A 23,710-nucleotide genomic window follows, 5' to 3' on the forward strand; every position below is an offset into this window, starting at 1 on the left:
GCTACAGTAATCAAAACAGTATGGTGCTGACACAAAAACAGATACATAGATCAATGGAACAGAATAGAGAATCCAGAAATAAACCCACACACTTATGGTCAATTAATCTATGACCAAGAAGGCAAGAATATAAAATGGAAAAAAGACAGTCTCTTCCATAAGTGGTGCTGGGAAAACTGGACAGCTACATGTAAAAGAATGAAGTTAGAACACTCCCTAACACCATACACAAAAATAAACTCAAAATGGATTAGAGACCTAAATTTAAGACCAGACACTATAAAACTCTTAGAGGAAAACATAGGAAGAACACTCTATGATGTAAATCACAGCAAGATCTTTTCTGATCCACCTCCTAGAGTAATGGAAATAAAAACAAAAATAAACAAATGGGACCTAATGAAACTTCAAAGCTTTTGCACAGCAAAGGAAACCATAAACAAGACAAAAAGACAACCCTCAGAATGGGAGAAAATAGTTGCAAACGAATCAACGGACAAAGGATTAATCTCCAAAATATATAAACAGCATGCGCAGCTCAATATTAAAGAAACAAACAACCCAATCCAAAAATGGGCAGAAGACCTAAATAAACATTTCTCCAAAGAAGACATACAGATGGCCAAGAAACACATGAAAAGCTGCTCAACATCACTAATTATTAGAGAAATGCAAATCAAAACTACAATGAGGTATCACCTCACACAGGTTAAAATGGGCATCATCAGAAAATCTACAAACAACAAATGCTGGAGAGGGTGTGGAGAAAAGGGAACCCTCTTGCACTGCTGGTGGGAATGTAAATTGATACAATCACTATGGAGAACAGTATGGAGGTTCCTTAAAAAACTAAAAATAGAATTACCATATGATCCAGCAATCCCACTACTGGGCATATACCCAGAGAAAACCATAATTCAAAAAGACACATGCACCCAATGTTCATTGCAGCACTATTTACAATAGCCAGGCCATGGAAGCAACCTAAATGCCCATCGACAGATGAATGGATAAAGAAGATGTGGTACATATATGCAATGGAATATTACTCTGCCATAAAAAGGAACAAAATTGAGTCATTTATTGAGACATGGATGGATCTAGAGACTGTCATACAGAGTGAAGTAAGTCAGAAAGAGAAAAACAAATATCGTATATTAACGCATATATGTGAAACATAGAAAAATGGTACAGATGAACCAGTTTGCAGGGCAGAAATTGAGACACACATGTAGAGAACAAATGTACGGATGCCAAGGGGGGAAAGCAGCGGGGGGGTGGGGTGTGTGTGATGAATTGGGCGATTGGGATTGACATGTATACACTGATGTGTATAAAACTGATGACTAATAAGAACCTGCTGTATAAAAAAATAAATAAAATTTAAAAAAAGACCTAAATGTAAGACTGGAAACCATAAAACTCCTAGAGAAAAACACAGACAACACTCTTTTACATAAATCGTAGCAATATTTTTTTGAATCCATCTCCTAAAGCAAAGGAGATAAAGGGACCTAATTAAACATAAATGCTTTTGCACAAAACAGGAAACCATCAACAAAACAAAAAGACAAAATGAACAGGAGAAAATATTTGCAAATGATACGACTGATAAGGAATTAATATCCAGAATAAATAGTTCATACAGTTCAACAGCAAAAAGACAAACATAGACATTTTTCCAAAAAGGACATACAGATGGCCAACAGGCACATGAAAAAATGCTCAACATTGCTAATTGTTAGGGAAATGCAAATCAAAACCACAGTGAGATACCACCACACACCTGTCAGAATGGGTATCATCAAAAAGAACACAAATAACAAATGCTGGAGAGGACGTGGAGAAAAGGGAACCGTCCTACACTGTTGGTGGGAATGTACATTGGTGCAGCCACTGTGGGGAACAGTATGGAGGTTTCTCAAAAAACTAAAAATAAAACTAGCACATGCCCCAGCAATTCCACTCCTAGGTATATATTGGAAGAATATAAAAACAATACTTCAAAAAGATACATGCACCCCAATGTTTGTAGCAGCATTATTTACAATTGCCAAGATATGGAAGCAACCTAAGTGGCCATCAACAGATTAATGGATAAAGAAGAAGTGGTAAATATATACAATGGAATACTACTTAGCCGTAAAATAGAATGAAATTTTGCCATTTACAACAACATGCGTGGACCTGGAGGGCATTATGCTAAGTGAAATAAGTCAGAGAAAGACAAATACTGTATATCACCTATATATGAAATCTAAGAATACAACAAACTAGTGAATATAACAAAACAGAAACAGACTCACAGATATAGAGAACTAGTGGTTACCAGTGGGGAGAGGGAAGGGGGGAGGGGCAAGATAAGGGTAGGGGATTAAGAAATACAAACTATTATGTACAGTATAAAATAAATAAGCTACAAGGATGTATTGTACAACACAGGGAATATAGCCAGTATTTTGCAGTAACTATTAATGGAATATAACTTTAAAAAATTGTGAATCACTATGTTGTATACCTATAACATATGTAATATTGTACATCAACTATACTTCAATTTAAAAATGGGAAAAAAATAACAGGAATTTAAATCAGAAGCAAAATCAGGTATGTCTAGAAGTCTGTTGAACCTCTACCTTCATTAGGATTAACAAATTTACTCAATAAAGCCTTACAAACATTACAAAAATAGAATTAGAGCAAATTTCCCCCATCAGTCAGAACTTCACATTTTGGGTACTACACTAAGATGAAAGTAGGTGACTGGATGATACTGAACACTCTTTGTAAGGCACCTAAACGTTTAATCTCCTCATTTTCAAATGAGTAATGGAGTCCATTAGCCTAAAATACAGTTCCACAGGCCTTATTTAGGGAGGTGAGAGAGGGAAAGAGAACCAATTATTTCTCTGCAATCTTAAGATAGCTGTGGCAAGTCATGATTGTGGTCATTGGTCCAAAGATGATGTACTAGGATTTAGAACTGCTTAGTTCTTTGAATCACTCACAAATCTCATAAATACTTATTAAGTAAATATGTGTCAGATACTATGTTAGGTATTTATGGATGAATAAAATAAGCTCCTAACCCTCAAAAATCTATTTCTTTTTACTGAAGTACAGTTCATTTACAATATTTCAGGTGTACAGCAAAGTGATTCAGTTATATATACATATATATATTCTTTTTCAGACTTTTTTTCCATTATAGCTTATTACAAGATACTGAATATAGTTCCTTGTGCTATACAGTAGGTCCTTCTCAAAAATAATTAGGATCAAGCATTTAACAGAAAGTAAAACCTGCATAAAATTTAAAGTATCACAATTTCACAAATCAAAGTTTTTAAAATAATTTTATCCAACTTTGCAAATGTCAAAATACAGTATTGAGTATATAAGCCACTGCCAAACACATAATAAATAGAGAATTTCATGTTATAATTGTGTCTCTATATCCTGTGATGAAAAATATTTCTCCTCTAACCTAGTACATACATATTATTACATATATTTGAACTTGATGTGCAAATATCTATTTCATGGATTAGTACCTAAAAACCACTTTTAAAATATTTTTTCCCATGTCACTTTAATTATGTTAATATAATGCATAATACTTACTGGGCCGCTCCTTCCCTGAGAAGATTATCATTATTAAGCAGTAACCGAACATCTGCAAAACAAACATTATTTTTTCTATATTACTATCTTCCTATATTTGAAATTTCTATGGAATGAATTTAGGTTATTTTAGTCATGTGTCAGTATCCTACCCACCCCCCAAAACATATGGGAGATCAAAATATCACTGTGATGACCAAAGTAACCACAAAAACATATCATGGTATTAATAAAAAAAGAAAAGATTTTGGTAAGGAAATAGCAGATGGAATGAGATAAAAATATATGTTATTTCATACTCTTAATAGTCAATGCAGGCAGACTATAACATGTCTCCAAAGAAGTAAAGTGGAGATAAGCTACACCAAAAAGATGGTGTGATAAGATCTGCCGAAGACTGAGCACTATGCCTCTCAATCTGACAATACTATCATGAGTTTCAAATGAATTTGCTCTATGGAAAAAGTGATTAAACAAGAAACAGCTTGTGAATGCAGTACAGATGTAGGCATTTTGTTTCTCAGACAGCTCATGTTCAACAACAGATGAATGTGTTGAGTTAGATATGGATAACTACTTTATTTGATTTAGTAATCTCACTTTGGTTTTGATTCTTAACTCTGTCCTAACTTCAGTCTCAACTATGTAGACACGTGCCTTTTAATCATTAAAACACAACTTTAAAACTACAATTTTAATTGGAAAAAAAATCACATAATTTCACCAACAAACAAACAAAATTCTACTCTAGTCTTGATGTATTTTCTTTCATTATTTTCCCTATACACTTGGCTGTTTTACATAATTGCTATCATAAAGTACATATAACAAAGTATCCTAATTTTTTTCATTAAATGAAAATAACACAAATAACTTAAGTACCTTCTATTAAGAAACTGGTTAAATGTAACATAAACAGACAATAGTTCTTATAAATAGTGTAAAATTGGGCATCCAATAGAAATAATGTAGATAGGTATTTATCAACTTGGAAATATATACATAATATAATAAACAAGAAGGGGGAAACCCAGCATGTACAGTATGATATTTATGCAATGTTATATATATGTGTCTAAATTGAGAAATGTTGGAAGTATTTCATTCAAACAGTGGAGAAGAGAGGGTAGAATTTTGTGTGATTCTTAGATTCTTTTTTGCTCTTTGGAAATTTTAGAATATGAATCATTTTTACAAAAATAATAAAGCTATTCCAAAAAAAAATATTGCCTATTCACATACCTCTTTTTAGCAGTAAGTCCCAATTTAAAAAACAGTATCTGGCTAACCACTAAAATAATACTAATTTGATTTCTAAATTAACTGATTTTAAACAATGGAAGCTTCTGCCTAAAAAATTAAAACACAGACATTTACAATTATAGGTATTCTTATCTCACAAAGTAAACTGGGAATTCGATTTGATAAATACGATTATTGTATCTTCAATATTTAAAGCATAATCATTAACAGCAGTATTGCATGGTAGGTAGTATATCTTTTTCAGTTCTACCTAAATGGGAAAATAATTTAAAAGCAACGTCTACATGATCCAGTTATCTTTACTCTGGAAAAAAAGTCCAAACTTCTATCATATGAAGAATACAGTGAAAGAAATAGAGAATAATTTGAATAAAATAAAAACTACTCTTAAGAAGGGATGTGGTTTCAAGTCAGACCACACATCAGAACAATGCATGGGTGGGAGTCTTAATAAAAAATTTTTAAAAAGTATACATTTCAGAGCTCCAGCCCAGATAACACATCAGTTCCTGAGAATGAAGACCAGAAATCTATGTTTTAATGATTCTTACATAGCCAATCTAGGAAATAGCATTTGGGAACCACTGATCTGACAAGATTTTATGACTCTGAAATTCTAAAATTTGTGGCGTCAATGGAATCATTCTGATGTTAATATTATCAACAAAAATAGCATGAAAATAACCAAATGCATATGAGATTTCCCTGTCAAATACTTAACTCCTTTCTCACTCTAAAATACTCCCTCATTTAAAACTTACATATATATTCCCATTTCCATTCCACAGTTCCAGCCCAGGTCTACTGAATGGCTCATCCTGAATGCCCAAGTCCTTATCCAAAATGCCTACTGTACGTCAACACAGAACATATCAACTCAACATCAATTTCCAATGAGACTTAGAAAAGCAATTTCTGGGACTCATACATTCTTTCAGGGTCTTTCTGATTAACAAATCTGTTGGGCATTTAATTCAGGGTAAGAATAGTAAGTGAAAATCTTTTCTTAGAATTATAATTTATTCCTGGCTCTATAAATTGCACGGGAGTTTGGGGGCTACTGACTTTAGCACAGTTTCCCCATTATCAATTTAAGTTAAATGCCAACTTTTGACCCTATGGAGAAAAGACTATCTTCTTTAATGCCCCAACCATCAAACGTATTAACCTGTATTTAGGTTATAAAGGCTGAATATTAAAACAGAAGTTAAACCCTATAGGAAGAAGAAATACTTCTGAATTCTCCCCAATTTCCCAATTCATTGCTTCAGATTTTACGGTTATCTTGAAAGGAAGAATATTTTAACTTCCAGATTTTTCACAATATAGACTGCCATTCTTCCTCTAAGTGTAGCTCAGTGGTTAAAATTTTAAATGTATAAAAATTACCTATGTAACTGTATGTACTAAATCATATATTAATCTTGTTTGTGGATGATTTAAGGGATTTTCTAGGGTATTTTAACTTTATACAATTTTTGCCTCATTTTTTGACTTTCAAACCTAATCTTTTCTGAGGTGAAATTCCATTATATCTTATACTATGAATGAAAATGAGAGATTAAACTTCTCAAAAAACAGGTTTAAATAGCTTACTCTGGAGTAAAATGTTTAAAAAATGAAACTGAAGAGCACTGTATAAATTAGTTTTAATTTAAGACATAGTGAAAGCCAAATATATATGAAGTAGAAATTACACATTTAAAGTACTTGTGGTAGATTATTCTTAAAACTGCTTTTAAAAAGTTTTGTATAGGGCTTCCCTGGTGGCACAGTGGTTAACTGTCCGCCTGCCAATGCAGGGGACGTGGGATCATGCCGCGGAGCGGCTGGGCCCGTGAGCCATGGCCACTGAGCCTGCGTGTCCGGAGCCTGTGCTCCGCAATGGGAGAGGCCACAACAGTGAGAGGCCCATGTACCGCAAAAAAAAAGTTTTGTATAAAAATCACTACAGGTCATTTTCTGCACAACTATTTCAACCACTTCATTCTGTTAAAGAGGAGCTATTGTTACAACTTTTACAGCAACCAGGAGACTATGTTGTATTTAAATTTCTCATCTATGGGTGAATAATTATAAAACTGTTTGCCAGTGAGGTGTGAGGTTTAAAGAAAGGTATACTGTGAACTGATTTATGAGATATAATTTAAATAACAAATTGTTTTTACATGTGATGTCATCTTCTAAGCCCAGGAAACAAGCACAGTGAAACAATGTTCCTCCCTTCTTTTTTGGCTGTTCCTATTAATCAAGTAGGCTTTTCTTTAAAAGAAACATAAAAAATGTATTTCACAACTCCAAAAAAAAATTAAAATTAAAATTTTCTTGTCTTTTAAAATGATTTAATGTTATTCTTTAAGAGGGTTAAAATTTGCAAACATAATTATCATATGTCATAAACACATTATATTCTCGACCTTACAAAATCCAGATTGACAAAAATTTTCACTGTAATTCAGAAAATACAGATTTTTCTACCCGCTCCCCTTAACTTAGTTACTTTGGTTATGTAACTTATTCTTTAAAAAAGGAGTGCTTGACATATCAAGGCGTAAGTGTTATGAATTAAACACTCACCATTAAACACCTCATTAAATTCTCCAGGAGGGGCATGAATGATGAATTTTGCTGCTATACGCACCTAAAACAGAAACAAAGATATAAATGTTCCACAGCATAGGCCTCTGCTAAAACAACCAAAAACCATGCAAAATTAAAATACTTCAAAGTTCTACTGAAAATGGCTTAAGAAGATTTTAAAGACAGTGACAGTTTTTCACTCAAACACCCTAAGTTTATTACTGTTTTAATCATTTAATATAATCACAATGCATAGACTGAATGCAGATAAAATATACGTATAACTAATGCATTTAAGGATTCAAAGCTGCCTACATATAAATATTTTCTTATAAGCAAATTTTTCTTTTAAACTAAAATGGAAAGGAATGATCCATCAAGAAAATCTCTATGTGTGAGGAAATAAGATGCATTTAGGTACTATGAAGAAAATATATTGTGTGTCCACACAGTCACAAATGTGCATGTCTATAAAGTCACAAATTAGTTTAAAAAAATGTAGAAAGGAAGAGGAGAAGAAAGGTCTAAATTCAAAATGTTTTGAACATGAGATTTGACTAGATCTTAGGAAATTTTAGTTCAAAAATAAGTGAGAGACAAAATATCAACAGGTATACTGACAGGTATATTTTAAGAGAATAAAGGCTATATTAAAGAGATTAATCACTAATGACTATATATGAGAGTTTGATGACATGCCCAATACTATAATTTAGTGAAGAAGTTCTGAGTATTTATAATAGTTTTCCAACCACTATACAATAGCCTCCAACTTAGCTGATCAGTGATCTTGTCAGAAATGGACATTCATGAGCCCTACCCAACCAAATGAATTAGATTCTGGAAATGAGGCCCAGAAAACACTATAAACAAGCTTTCCAGGTGATTTTTAAAATACACATCCAAGTATTCACTGAATTAAGGGACCACACATGACAAAAACAAAAGCTTTATTTCATATTGTCCACTTTACTAGCACTGTCGCTGCTCTGATGTAGAAACTAAAAATAAGGGAAAAGGAAATAGTTATATATGTTTGCGTATATATGTTCTATGTGTGTGTGCATGCATCTAAGTACACATATGGTTTTCAGAGGAGAGACACAGATGAAAAAGGTATTTACAGTTAAAAAGATGTTCCTAGCTAGAGGCCACATATGTGACAAGGCCAGTTAGAAAACTGTTAATTTAAAACAAAAAGAAAACCTTTTGTAGTCTGGAACACCAAAAAGTCTGAAGCAAAACCTACGACTGTTGTTGGATACCACCGAGAGATTACACTGATGAAGATGATAACAAAAATGGGATTATTTAAATTAGTGTTTACCAAGTACTTTACACAGATTATGTCATTTACTCTTCAGTCATCAGCTGAATATACTGAATATACACTTTATTTACTACATTATGCTGCTTCTCAGATTTAAAACAGTTTTCTTGAATGGGTAAAATGCTCCCACCAAAAGATGAACAGGGCAGAATGTGACAGGGTGGCCACTAACAAACTGCCAAAGTATAAACATTTTTTGGTATTTAAAATGTCAATAGCAGCAACTTAAGGGAAATAAATTCTTCCCAAGACAGAAAAAACCAGAGTTCACTCAAAAAGAAGTATGTAACCTGAATAGTCCTAGATCTACTAAAGAAAGTGAGTTTGTTGTTAAAAGCATTCCAACAAATAAAACTTCAGGTTTTCTTATAACAGGCATTTATGGAAGAAATATTACCAATTCTCCACAAATTATTCCAGAAAACAGAATTGAAGAAACTTCCAACTTATTTTAAGAGAATAGCATTATCCTATACCAAAGACTAAAATACTACAAGAAACACAACTCACAGACCAAAACCTTTCATAAACACAGAAGCAAAAATCTTCAATAAAGTATTAGCAAATTGAATCCAACTATATAGAAAGGATAACACATCATGACCAAGTGGAATTTTTCCTAGAAATGTAGGGCTGTTTCACTATTTGAAAAGCAATTCACAATATAAACTGATTAAAAATGAAAAACCAAAATCACCTCAATAGACGCAGAAAAATTATTTAATAACATTCAACAACCAATCATGATAAAAAAAACTCTTAGAAAACTAAAAAGACAATGTCTTTAATTTGATAAAAGGTATTTACAAAAAAGCCTATAGCTAACATGATCCTTAATGGTCATGACTGAACGCTTCCCCCTAACATCAGGTAAGAATGTCTGTTCTCATCCCTCCTGTTCAACATCACACTGAGATCTTAGTGCAATAAGGTAAGAAAAACAAATGAAAGTCATTTCATAAATAAAATAAAACTTTCTACTTGAGGGCAACATGATTGTTTACAATGAAAAATCCCAAGGAATCGTAAACAAACAAAACTACCCAATAACCTATAAAACTTAGGTACAAATCTAACAAAATATGTACAGGACTAATATCCTGAAAACTACACAAAACTGATGAAAGAAATCAAAGAAGATCTAAATAAATGGAGAGACATGTATGTTCACGGATTGGAAGGCTCCTTATTGTAAAGATAACAATTTTTCCCAAACTATTCTACAGATTCAATGAAGGCCCAATCAAAATCCAAGCAGGATTTTTTGGATACACATCAACAAGCTGATTCTAACATTGATGTTTCCTATATTATTATTTTTCTATGTTTGAAGAATGCAATGAATGCAGGCTATTTTGGCCATGTATCAAGATTAACACTCCCTCCCCGCAAATGCAAGCAAGATCAAGAAATCACTCTGATGCCCAGAACAACCATAAACACACACATGAACACACACCATGGCATTAAAAAAAAGATTTTGGTTAGGAAATGAGAGGGAATGAATATTATTTCACACCCTTAGCAGTAAATGCGAAGTAGCAATGGCAAATGAACTAGAATAGCCAAAATAATTTTGAAAAAGAACAAAGTTGGAGAATTCACACTACCTAATCTTAATATAAAGCTACAGTCATATATGGATCATAATGGAATAGAAGAGAGAGCCCAGAAATAAACCCACACACCTACGGTCGATTAATCTTTGACAAAGGAGGTAAGAATATACAATGGAGAAAAGGCAGTCTCTTCAGCAAGTGGTGCTGGGAAAGCAGGACAGCCACATGTAAATCAGTGAAGTTAGACCATTCCCTCACATCAAACACAAATATAAACTCAAAATGGCTTAAAGATTTAAATATAAGACATGACACCATAAAACTCCTGGAAGAGAACATAGGCAAAACATTCTCTGACATAAATCATACCAATGTTTTCTTAGGTGAGTCTCCCAAGACAAAAGAAATAAAAGCAAAAATAAACAAATGGGACCTAATCAAACTTTTAAGCTTTTGCATGCAAAGGAAACCATAAACAAAATGAAAAGACAAACTCGGAGAAAATATTTGCAAACGATGTGACCAGTAAGGGCTTCATTTCCAAAATATACAGACAGCTCATACAACTCAATAACAAAAATACAAACAACCCAATCAAAAAATGGGCAGGAAACCTAAACAGACATTTCTCAAAAAAAGACATACAGATGGCGAATACGCACATGAAAAGACACTCAACATCGCTAATTATTAGAGAAATGCAAATCAAAATTACAATGAGTTACCACCTCACCTCAGTCAGAATGGCCATCGTTAGAAAAATCTACAAATAATACAGGCTGGAGAGGGTGTGGAGAAAAGGGAACCCTCCTACACTGTCGGTGGGACTGTAAATTGATGCAGCCACTATGGAAAACAGGATGGAAGTTCCCCAAAAAAACTAAAAATAAAGTTGCCATATGATCCAGCAATCCCACTCCTGGGCATATATCTGGACAAAACTATAATTTGAAAAGATACATGCACCCCAGTGTTAACAGTAGCACTATTTACAACAGCCAAGACATGGAAAAAACCTAAATGTCCACCAACAGATGAATGGATAAAGAAGATGTGGTGCGTGTGTGTACATATATACATATACACACACACGCGCGTGCGCACATACACACGGAATACTACCCGACCATAAAAAAGAATGAAATAATGCCATTTGCAGCAACATGGATGGACCTAGAGATTATCATAATACGTGAAGGAAGTCAGAAAGAGAAAGACAAATACCATATGATATCACTTATATCTAAGTGAAATTAAAGTGAAACCATAAATCTTAAAGTAGAATCTAAAATATGACACACAAATGAACTTATCTACGAAACAGAAACAGATTCACAGACATAGAGAACAGACTTGTTTTGTGGTTGCCAAGGGGGAGGCGGAGAGGGGAAGGGATGGATTGGGAGTTTGGGATTAGCAGATACAAACTATTATATACAGAATAGATAAACAACAAGGTCTTACTGTATAGCACAGGGAACTATATTCAGTATCCTGTAATAAACCATAATGAAAAAGAAAATAATAAAATAAAAAGTAAAAAACAAAAAAAGCTATAGTCATCAAGACAGAGGGACAGATAATGAATGGAACAGAACTGAGTCAAAAAATATACCCTGCATACATATCGCCAAATGATTTTTGACAAAGGTGCAAAGGCAATGCAATGTTTAAAGAATATCTTTTCAACAAATGATATCCAAACAATTAGATATCCATGAGCAAAAAATAAACTGCAATCTAAACCTTACCCCTTACCAAACAAATTACCTCAAAATGGATTATAGCTCTAAATGTAAAATATAAAACAACAAAAAATTAAAAGGAAACAGAAGAAAACCTTCATGACCTGGGGTTAGGCCAAAAGTTATTAGACATGATACTAAAACCATGACCCATTAAAAAAACTGATAAACTGGACTTCACTGAAATTAAAAACTTATGCTCCATTACAGACATTGTTAAAAGAATGAAAAGACAGCTACAAACTGGAGAAAATATCAGCAAATCACATATCCAATAAAGAATTTGTATCTAGAACATATACTATCAAAACTCAACAGTAAGAAAACAGTGAACAAAAGACTTGAACACACTTCACCAAAAAGGATATGCAGAAGACAGATACATGCACAAAAGGATGTGTAATATCATTAATCATTTAGGAAATCAATATTAAAATCATAAAATACCGTTATATACCTAATAGAACGGCTAAAATAAAGAAGATTGATAATACCAATGTGAAACAACTGAAGCTCTAATACATTTCTGTGGCAATGCAAAATGGTACAATTGGTACCGAAAACAGTTTAGCAATTTCTTATAAACACACACCATATGACACAACAATCCCACTTCCAGGTATCTACCCTATGTTCCCACAAAAATCGATTGAAAATTGTTCAAAACTAGAAACAATCCACAACCTAAATGTCCACCTATGGGTGAATGGATAAACAATAATGTGTCTATGCAATGGAATACTACTCAGCAATGAAAAGGGACAAACTATGAATACATGCAACAACTTGGATGAATCTCAAAAGCCTTATGCTGAATGAAAGAAACCATTCTCAGATGGTTACATGGCAATGATATAAGATACCATTTACATGACATTCTCCAATAAACAATATTTTATAGCAATGGAGAACAGATCAATGGCTGCCAGGGGCAGGGAGGAGGAGTGGGGATGGGTGTGAGCGCAGTGGGAGAAATGAGGGAAAGGAAGAAAATTGGAGAGTTTTGGGGGGTGATGGAATTACTCCATATCTCGATTTTGGTAATGGTTACATGCATCTATACATGTGTTGAAAGTCATAAAAAAAAAAGAGAAGGGGGTATTTTACGATATGTTAATTAAAAATATATATTTCATGTGTTTTCAAAATTATTTTCTTCTGGGCTTCCTGGTGGCGCAGTAGTTAAGAATCCGCCTGCCAATGCAGGGGACACGGGTTCAATCCCTGGTCCAGGAAGATCCCACATGCTGTGGAGCAACTAAGCCTGTGCACCACAACTACTGAGCCTGCACTCTAGAGCCTGCAAGCCACAACTACTGAGCCTGAGTGCCACAACTACTGAAGCCCACGTACCTAGAGCCCATGTTCCGCAACGAGAAGCCACCGCAACAAGAAGCCCACACACCGCAACTAAGAGCAGCCCCCACTCGTCGCAACTAGAGAAACCTGCGCGCAGCAACAAAGACCCAATACAGCCAAAAAAAAAAAATACATTTATAAAAAAAATTATTTTCTTCTAAACTGTTTAAAAGTATTATTAAAATCAAAAATGAAAATATAAAAAATAAATGATTTTAAAAAGGCAAGGGTGGAGTTGGGAATGGAAGACAGTCATACTAAATATACACTGGCATCTATTATGTTTCCATAAAATGTCTTAATTTCCTTTGTTCCCTTATTCCTCCTTCTCTTCTACTGGGGTAAATGTTAGAAAGCATTTAAAACAAATTCTTAATCACTACCACAGGCAACAAATAAAAATTGTGGTAACCTGTTGATGAATTTATCAAATATTTCTTTTGGAAACTTTTAGAATTTTGAGGAAATTGTTTTTAACACTTCTAATGACTTATACCCTACCAATAAAACTGAAAAAATTAAAGTACTGATAGCAAGCAGTATATATATATGTATATATATATACACACACACACACATACATATATATATATATATATATATATATATACAGTATAGCATATTTAGTGATATGATTAACTGTTGAGCTTTAAATTTTTTAGTTGTTTCAAAAAAAGGTACCTATCATTTAGACTTTTAGTCAGTTCTATTTTGGGTTTTCACCTAGAAAGCAAAAATGCTCTATAGTTTTATCTTACAGACTTGTTTGCCCTTACTATTGCACAAAATGCATACAGTAACCAAAAAGCGTTAAGACTGCTCACAATATCCAAAATGAATGGTGGGTCAAAAGAAGTGCCACTGAGGGTTGAGAAGTCATGGGAGCTGTCTGGCTGAGAACCCAAAACACAACTTGGACTTTACCAGCTATGCCTGAAGTATCTTAATCTGGTCTTTGTGAATTTCACAAGCTAAGAAGAATCTGTTTTTTGGATTTCTCAGGTGCTGAAGAAAAGAAAGTGTCCACCACAGCAAAGGCTTAATTGTCTTCCTGCGAAACTGTTCAATCATCTGGGTATTTTCTAAACACTGCTACAGACTGAACACTCCCCTACATCCATCCTTCCTAGCAGACATTTTTTTAATTTTAAAAATTATTTATTCTAGCCACTTCCAAATCCAAGAAAGAAAAAAGGTTACACAAGTTAACACATATGGAGCTATACTCAATTTACCCCTGGGAATACTATCATTTTTCTGGATGAGCCCAGTGAATTATTAGATACATCCCTAAGGCCCACAGCAAAATCTCCTGCATTAACCACCATCTTCCTCCACGTGATATTATTCGAAGTCAAGTCCTTCTAAATTGGAGCAGGATTCAGGCAAGAGTTATTACTTTTTTTTTTTTTTCCCGGTACGCAGGCCTCTCACTGCTGTGGCCTCTCCCGTTGCGGAGCACAGGCTCCGGACGCGCAGGCTCAGCGGCCATGGCTCACGGGCCCAGCCGCTCCGCAGCATGTGGGATCTTCCCGGACCGGGGCACTGCGCCACCAGGGAAGCCCAAGAGTTATTACTTTTATTTTATTTCTAAACTGTAATTCTAGATTGCGAGAGGGAGGATACCTTGGTTTTGTTGGGAAGGTTTGGCTAGATGGGAGATTAACTCTTACCTATGTCAGTGACTGGCAGTTTACAGGCATACTTCATAACAATCACATCAAGAAGAACAGTTTTAAAAAGTTAACCTGAGACTTCCCTGGTGGCACAGTGGCTAAGAATCCGCCTGCCAATGCAGGGGACAAAGGTTCAAGCCCTGGTCCGGGAAGATCCCACATGCCACAACTAAGCCCGTGTGCCACAACTACTGAGCCCACGCTCTAGAGCCTGCGAGCCACAACTACTGAGCCCACGTGACACAACTACTGAAGCCCACGTGCCTAGAGCCCGTGCTCTGCAGACAAGAGAAGCCACTGCAATGAGAAGCCTGCCTGCCGCAACGAAGAGTAGCCCCCGTTCACCGCAACTAGTGAAAGCCCGTGCACAGCGATGAAGACCCAACATAACCAAAAATAAATAAATAAATTTATTTTTTAAAAAAAGTTAACCTACTAATATAGAGCTAGAAGCTAAAAGAGCTATATTTTTTCTTTGCTTTCTCTAGGATCCAAACATTACTTGGTATAAAACATACAAAAAGATAAACATAACATAAAAAGTATGTTCCACTCTGTTGTGCTTCTTGGAAAAAAGCAGATACTCTAAAGTTACTTATGCAGAAGACAAAGCAGTATATTCAAAACAATATCCAAAATGTTAGTATACACTATCTCTGAGAAAAAGTAATTTCTGCCCGTCAACTTTCTGAGATAACACAAAAATACTACTAAACTTTTTGTTTTGTACTTTTTCTTATGGGCTACAATTCAAGCAACAAATTAAATAATGATAGCAACCCACAGAATAAAATAAGAATCCATGAGTCCATATTGACATAAAGAAATGAATGAACAAACGGGGGGAAGCTCTTCATTACAGTAGAATTTCAATTAATGCAGAAGGAATGATTGAATTAGAAAATCACCTGGGGTGACCAACAATGGTAATTGTTGCAGGCAAAAATCATCAAGAGATGCTAAAATTAATGGGTAAAAGTCTAAGAGCATATTTACACAATGTGAATGAATCTTTCTACATGATACTTAATTAAGAAGGGATAAACAGTAACTTTATATTGAGGAAAACTGCCACACCACCTTTACCAAATGACCTAAGTTATCATAATAGTAAAAACTGTGCCTCCTAGTAGGATGTACTGAGGATACAACATCACTTGTTATGCTCCTGCCAAAACTTCATAGGCTGATCTAATCATGAGGAAACATCAAATAAACTGAAATTGAGGTACAGTCTACAAAATAACCATTTTGCACTCTTCCAAAGTGGTAAGGTCATGAAGGACAAACAATGCTGAGAAACTGTTCCAGATTAAAGACCAAGGAGACACTACAACAAAATTCAATGCAATCCTGGATTAGATCCTGGATCTAATTGGAGCAATTGGTGAAATTTGAATAGGGTCTGTAGATGAGACAATAATGTTGTATCAATGTGAAATTTCTTGATTTTGATAATTGTACTGTGGTTATATAAGAGACAGCCCTAAACACAGTGAAGTATTTAGAGAGTGGGGAAAAATATTCCTTCTCTACTCTTAAATTGTGGGGATTTTCTCTTACATTTTTCCTAAAGTTTCTTAAAGTTTTGCTCTTTGAATTTAGGCCATTAATCTACATGGGACTGATTTCTGTATATGATGTGGGACGGAGATCCATTTTTTATTACATCGTCATAAGGATCAACAAGCCATCCTAATGCTATTTGTTAAAATGGACTTCTTTGTCCCACTGAACCAAATAAATAAACAAATAAAAGAAAAAAAGGAAAGTAACTATTTTCAGTACTATTTTTAAAGTGTGAATTACTTTTTTTCAGTCTGGGACATGAAAAACACATCATAATTTTTAATAAATTCCAAAGATAATTCTGAAAAGTGTCTAATGAATTTAGTATTCAGCATTCAGGTAGTAACTGCAAAAATGTAACTTCCTCAAGGAACTTCTGAATATTCAATAATATCAGTAGGCAGCCCTATACTCTAAACTTGGTAGGTAGTTTTTGTTGAATCAATGTTGAATCAATCTATAAGCAAGAATAAACTCTCATTTATTTAGGATGGTCAGGGAATATAGTATTTTAATGAAATGAGCATTCTAAGAGTTATCACTAATGGAATTCTGTATGTAGACAGTTAATTTTTAAATAATGTACATTCAAAACCATAAAAACTTATGCTAATATAAGGAAGCAGTAGAGTGTATGATCTCTGGAGTCAGATTGAATGAGCTGGATTTTCATTTCTACTACTCATTAGCTACGTAAACTTGGGTGAATATATTAGTATGAGCAGTAACAGTAGTAGAGAATAAATATATCTGCATTAGTATAGTTCAGTATTCCTAAAATTAGCTCTGGAATACAGGCATTTTCACATTATATGTGAAATGCTTCTTTGTGCCCTACAGTGGTACAGCTGTGGCTCACGCCCATGCATTTCTGTGTTTTCTGCAGTGCATTCACTTCCCACATGCCAACATCCTTTCTCCTCCCTTGGAAATCATCCCTTCCCTCTGTACTCTGCTTACCTCAAAAACCAGTGGTAGCAAAACAGGAGAAAAAGCCAGTTCCTAGTTCTGTGGTGGCAATGTGCAGTTAAGATCTGGGTTTTCATCTAAGCTAAGACAAACCATCTGTACCCAGGTTTTGATTTAACTTCTGTAAATCTCCATTTCTCATAGGTAAATTAAGGGAGATGAAATATATCATCATTTCTTAACCTTTTAAAACCCCTGTGGTCTGTTAGATAAAATAAAATATCATCTACAGTTACTTTCCTAGATGGCTGTTATTACCTTTAATTCATGAAAAGAGAAAACAGAAATCCAGATTTGGGATTTGAATGAATTCTTCAGATGAAGTCCAAGGCTTTTCAGAGCCGCCTCCCAATATAGCATCTTCCTATGATGGTTCAGAAGAAACAACCAAAATATCTGGGTAATCTCATTTACTGCCACTGCTTCTATTATCACCACATAACAATAGCTCTCAAATCTATATACCTATCACAACCTCTCTCAAGATCAAGATCCATTTTTCTAAATGTAACTCATTTATTAGAAATCTCCATTAAATGCCTGTCTCACCCAAACCTACTCCCTCTGTTCTTCATAAAATTATCGGCACCACCTACATTCAATTCCACATTTCTCCCTTTCTCCCACAGTCAGCCACATTATCGAGTGTCTGTCTGTCTTGCTCAAATCCAATCTCCTTTTCTTTGATTCTATTTCATTCGGACCCATTCCCTTTCTGGATTGTTACAATAACTGCCCTGCCTCTAATCTCATCTTTCTCCGAAAGTCATTTTCCACTCTGCCACCAGATTGATATTTTTCAATGAAAGTTCCGATCATTTTCTTTCCTGCTTAAAATCATCTAATGGTGGCCCACTGCCAACAAGGTAAGTCCAAAGTCCTTAGCATGACATATAAGGCCTTTCTGTATTCAAAGGCTGTAAAATGTACTGTTAACAGCATAAACCCTAAATAAGACTGTATGTACTCAGACTACAGCTCCACTGACTTCTACCTATAGGACCAAAAGCAAATTAAATTCAGTTTCCTCACCTGCAGTAAATGAGGTAATACATTTAGAAAAGTACTTGGCACAGAGTAAGCACTCAATTAACAGCTATTACCTTTTTACTCTTTCTGCTACTTGATAGCTCCTACAACCAACCCACTCTTTTTCTCATCCCACCTATACAATACTAGAGCCTCACCACTCCATTCAGTCTTTCAGACAAGAACTCTTCTTTCATGCCTCCAAATCACTGCATGTATGTTTTGGCCACCTTTCATCTACTGTGACTAAATTGTACACAGCAGCAGAATATCTTAAACTTTGCAAATTGTCAAAGAAAAGGTCACACAGAAAGGAAAACTCAAAGGTCAAATTATGCTATTAAAAACTTCTTGATGTATTATTCAATACAGCAATCATTAGCATACACTTCTGATAAAAGATTAGTACTACTACTGAGAACCGTAGTATAAGGCCTAAAATTAAAGCCCAGTATTACGTGTGCCTTGACATATGGGGAAAAACAGAAGGACCTTGAATGGCCTAACTGCAAGTTCCCATCCTCAATCTCCTCCTGCAGATAAGGTCCCTAGCCAGACAACCCTCTTTATTACAGGGAACAGGCACAGTTCCTACTCATCCCTGAGTATGGGGCTTCAGTTCCCTGCCAGCCTGTGGAACTATTCAAACTAGCCAATCACATCCTCCTGCTGGAACCCTCACTCTACCTTCTTGATACTACAAAGCTTGCCTCCCTTGGCCTCTGCTTGTTCACTCTGTTCCCTCCACTGTGTCCCTATCTCCTGGGCTGAGTATTTGTATTACTAGACTGCTATTCACCACATCTTTCCAATGTCAGGTGCTGTGTGTTCAGCCATCTCCATAACCCTACAGCAGGAACCCCTCCCTCACCAACAGAGTGCAGAGGAGGCAAATAAACCGGATCTCACTTATCTGTGAAGCTCAAATTTAAGATATAATTGGGGACCAAGAAGCAAGGAACTCAGTTATTTTAAATATATTTTAAGCAAGCAAATAAGCTGATATATAGTCCCAACATTAGAAGGGCATAAGAGAGATTCTTCGTATATCTTCCCTATTTTTATTTCAGACATAAATTCACAAGTGTGCTTATCTAGTTTCCGATCCTCCATGTATTTGAAGGGAGGAGGGTAAAATTTGACAGTTATATTTACAACATTAAAAAAAGGGAAGGAGCTGAGTCAATCTGACAAAGGCTGCAGAAAACAACGTTCTTTTATAGGAACAAAAAAATTACAAATCAAATCTCTTGAAAAAAGAGCTCTAAAATTCCTAGGAAATGAATTTTTTATTTAAGAATAACTACAAGCTTACATCAATAAACTTCTCAGATGAAAATAAAGATCAAGATTTTCAATTATTGGATGATGCAAATTAAACATTTCAAAACCTCCATACTTACTGCAAGTCTACTAAGTGAGTAACTGGGAAAAATCTTGTGTATGTGGCCAGTGGAGTGGAAGATGAATTTCAGGCTCTTCCACAATTTTAGGCAACCTTCCTCCACTCTTCTCTATTCCTTGGCCTACAGAGAACTCCTTGCTAGTTCAGAAATAAGAAGATAAAGTTGGTTTATTAAGTAGTTAGAAAGGGTCTTTGATGGAGCAAACTAGAAGGCCTGAAAGTGAAACGGACCTCCTCTAAAATGACCACTGTGCCATCGTGGCAGTTTGTGACTGCTCAGACTTCTTTGGATCAGAATCCTCACAAACATCTGAAGAAAATGGGCAGAATTCAGTTGTAAATCATTAAATCGTTCAGACAAGGGAAAACGTAAGGACAGTCACCTTTCAATATCAGACAAAGTTGATTCCACTATTCTTAGAGAGAATTTACCAAATCCTTTCCCTAAGAAAGGAAGGAATGCTATCTTCTCCACTGAGTAAAAATACAGTTCACTCGGGCTTCCCTGGTGGCGCAGTGGTTGAGAGTCCGCCTGCCGATGCAGGGGACACGGTTCGTGCCCCGGTCCGGGAAGATCCCACATGCCGCGGAGCGGCTGGGCCCGTGAGCCATGGCCGCTGAGCCTGCGTGTCCAGAGCCTGTGCTCCACGGCGAGAGAGGCCACATTGGTGAGAGGCCCGCGTACCGCAAAAAAAAAAACAGTTCATCTTTGATAATCTTACAAGAAATTGTCTCCTGCTTTCCACCACACGTTACTTTCTTTTTGTGAATGTCAGCAGATAGTCACCTAGGATCAGAAGTGTCTCAAATTGCAGTGAAAAAAGTACTATGTTAACGCTGGGAAGCTGCCTGCACAAATTGTTCCTCATGTGCTGCAGGCAATAGAGAGGAGCTGGTGCCCCTCATATTGTGTAGCGTATCTTACAGCCTGAGCCAACAGAGAGAAATCAGTTTCTCTACACAATTTTCAATTTGATTGAGACCAGGTGATGAGCAAAGCAAGTAATACTGATGAATTATGTGGCATTTGCACATGATGTTGGACCAATATGTGTAGAAGCCAAACTACCACAGTGATGGAAAGAGATTAGTCACGATACCCAGAAAAAGGACTACCTGTGGCTAAAACCTGTGGAGTAACGATGCCTTACTTTTCTAAAGAAGTTCCCAAGTCCTTGGTTCTTTTTTTTTTTTTTTGCGGTACGCGGGCCTCTCCCGTTGTGGAGCACAGGCTCCGGACGCGCAGGCCCAGCGGCCATGGCTCACGGGCCCAGCCGCTCCACCGCACGTGGGATCTTCCTGGACCGGGGCACGAACCCTTGTCCCCTGCATCAGCAGGCAGACTCTCAACCACTGCACCACCAGGGAAGCCCTCCTTGGTTCTTTAAGTGCTGCAACAGATGTAAATGGAAGATAAGCACATTTGGTATAAGAAGCTGTGATCAAAATCCTTGGTAACATTATGGCATAGACTGATGATCCAGACAAATATCAACAGAATACTGAATTGCTGCTTTTGGTCCTGGGTGATCCCTCAGGAAAAATAGATTCCTCAGAAAGAACAGATCCCTCAGAAAGAATAGAACACATCAAGTGTTTTTATCACCCTGTGCTACCTGGACTATAATTTTAGGACTACACTCTTAAAATTTACAATCTTATCTTATACCTACACTGCTGAGTAAGACTGAAGAACTTCTCAGGGGAGGAGAACAAAGGGAAGGTGGGCTGAATGCAAATAAACTCCATATGTAGCTTTCTGCCTTGCAGTCCTTCATTCTGTCAGTCTTTGCATTACTGTATAGAAAGCATCTTTCTCAAGTAAAGCCAAGCTTCATGGTGAGATGCCAAAGATAGAAGTGACTAGATTCCCTTGGCCTTCATTGCCTCTTTAAGATATGTCTGTTACTGGAAGATGTGAGCATCTGGCAGTGCTACTTCAACTTTATGATTACCAGCTAGAACAGGAAAGTACAACAAGGTGGGGGAATTTACCACAGGTTGTCAATCAATTGGCACAATTTATAGAAGCTGTTGACAAAATTAATGTTACTTCAACTACCTGTGTCTATGAATTCTCCAGATTTTTCTGATGCTTTTGCTGGGCACTGTAAATTGGCAAAATTTTTACCAACACTAAGGTAAAATCCAGGAGATTTTGACTGTCTGTAGATTAATTCTTTAGCAAAAAATGGAGTCTTCACCAAAGCAGATATAAATATATTAAGCTGACAAAAATTTTAAAAAGCTTTGAGCAACTGAAAAAAAAGGGGATAAAAGTATAAAAAGCAGACAGTGCCTGTGCACAAAAGCACATGCACACCACAAAAAATAGCTATCTGGAACCATTAAATCTAGAGACGAACAGCCCTGCACTCTACATTAGCCCCAAAGTATACTGCACTGGGAATACTTACACTAAAAATTATTTGTTGTTTATCTTAAATTCAATTTAACCAGGCATCTTATATTTTATCTGAGAACACTGCCTACAACCCCTCTAATTTCCATACATTGGACATTTTCCCACATAGTTATCTCCTCCATGATCAAGGCAGGAGACACTAGCACAGAGATTTCCCAAATCTGGATGCCTGGTTGATTTGCTGGGAAAGCTTTTGAAAAAATACAGATTCCCATGTTCCATTCCAGACCTACTGAATCAATCTCCAGAGGACTGACACCTAGAAATCTATATTTTTGAAAATCTCCCCACCTGATTCTGATAGGCTGCCAGATATTGTACCCACTGCCCTGTAAGGGACTGTATATGCAAAATTTGAGGCATTTGGTCCTCAGAAGAAAAGAATCATAGGTCTCACCTGACTCTCAAGGAATGTGATTCCCAAAAAGGGTCACTGTCTTAGAGACCAGCAGTAAAGTTAAAAAGAGCTATTATGAATTTTTCTACTTCAACTACAAGAATTATTTGACATTGTTTCCCATAACTCTCTAAAAATTCCCTATGCCTTTTTGAGAGTTAAAAGTAAAATAAAAATAGAAAAAATACTTTTTAAAACTCGATCATTATTTAAATAGTTTATGATCAAGTGATCATTAATTGCATGTCTGTGTTATAGACTAATTTATTTTAATCTGAGTATACGTAAAAGACGTAATTTGTTTTGATGTTTTCCTTAAGAATTTTTTTCCTTTATAATTACCATTTTGAATAGTAATTAAAAACAGGGCCCATATCACTTAATCTACAACTAGGTCATCCACTGAATTCAACAACTATTTCTTTAAATATGTTTTTACCATTTATTTAAAATATTAAGAAATCTATGAATCCAAAGTAGGCATTATTAACTGAGAAAGTTATACAAACTATTATTTATATTTTCAATTTTTTTCTGTCCTCTGAATCATTCACCTCAGCCCACAAACACTCCTAAAGTTTTTCTATCTAAAAAAAAAAAGTACCCCTAAAATGAAACAGTAGGAAAAAATGAAGTAGTATCTACTCTTTCTCTTTGGTTTCATTACTGAATTTTTTTCAAGAATGATTTATACTTTAATAGGGGAAGGCGATTAAGATGTACAAACTTCCAGCTGTAAAATAAATGAGTCACAGGGATATAATGTGTAGCATAGGGAAT

The 23,710-nt window shown here is 35.5% G+C and overlaps 1 protein-coding gene across 2 annotated transcripts in view; it reads right to left on the reverse strand.

The window, feature by feature from the left end:
• CAPZA2 (capping actin protein of muscle Z-line subunit alpha 2) overlaps positions 1 to 23,710 on the reverse strand; it is a 56,693-nt gene that overhangs the window by 24,205 nt on the left and 8,778 nt on the right. For both annotated transcript variants that reach the window (XM_027102122.1, XM_027102121.1), the window contains exons 2-3: positions 7,465 to 7,528; positions 3,625 to 3,676 (exon numbers count right to left, since the gene is read on the reverse strand). In XM_027102122.1, the coding sequence (XP_026957923.1) occupies positions 3,625 to 3,676; positions 7,465 to 7,528 (116 nt within the window). The remainder of the gene's footprint in view (positions 1 to 3,624; positions 3,677 to 7,464; positions 7,529 to 23,710) is intronic.

This window comes from Aethalodelphis obliquidens, unplaced genomic scaffold (assembly GCF_003676395.1).
Source record: "Aethalodelphis obliquidens isolate GAN/ISIS:26980383/991018 unplaced genomic scaffold, ASM367639v1 scaffold5, whole genome shotgun sequence".
NCBI classification, from domain to species: Eukaryota; Metazoa; Chordata; class Mammalia; order Artiodactyla; family Delphinidae; genus Aethalodelphis; species Aethalodelphis obliquidens.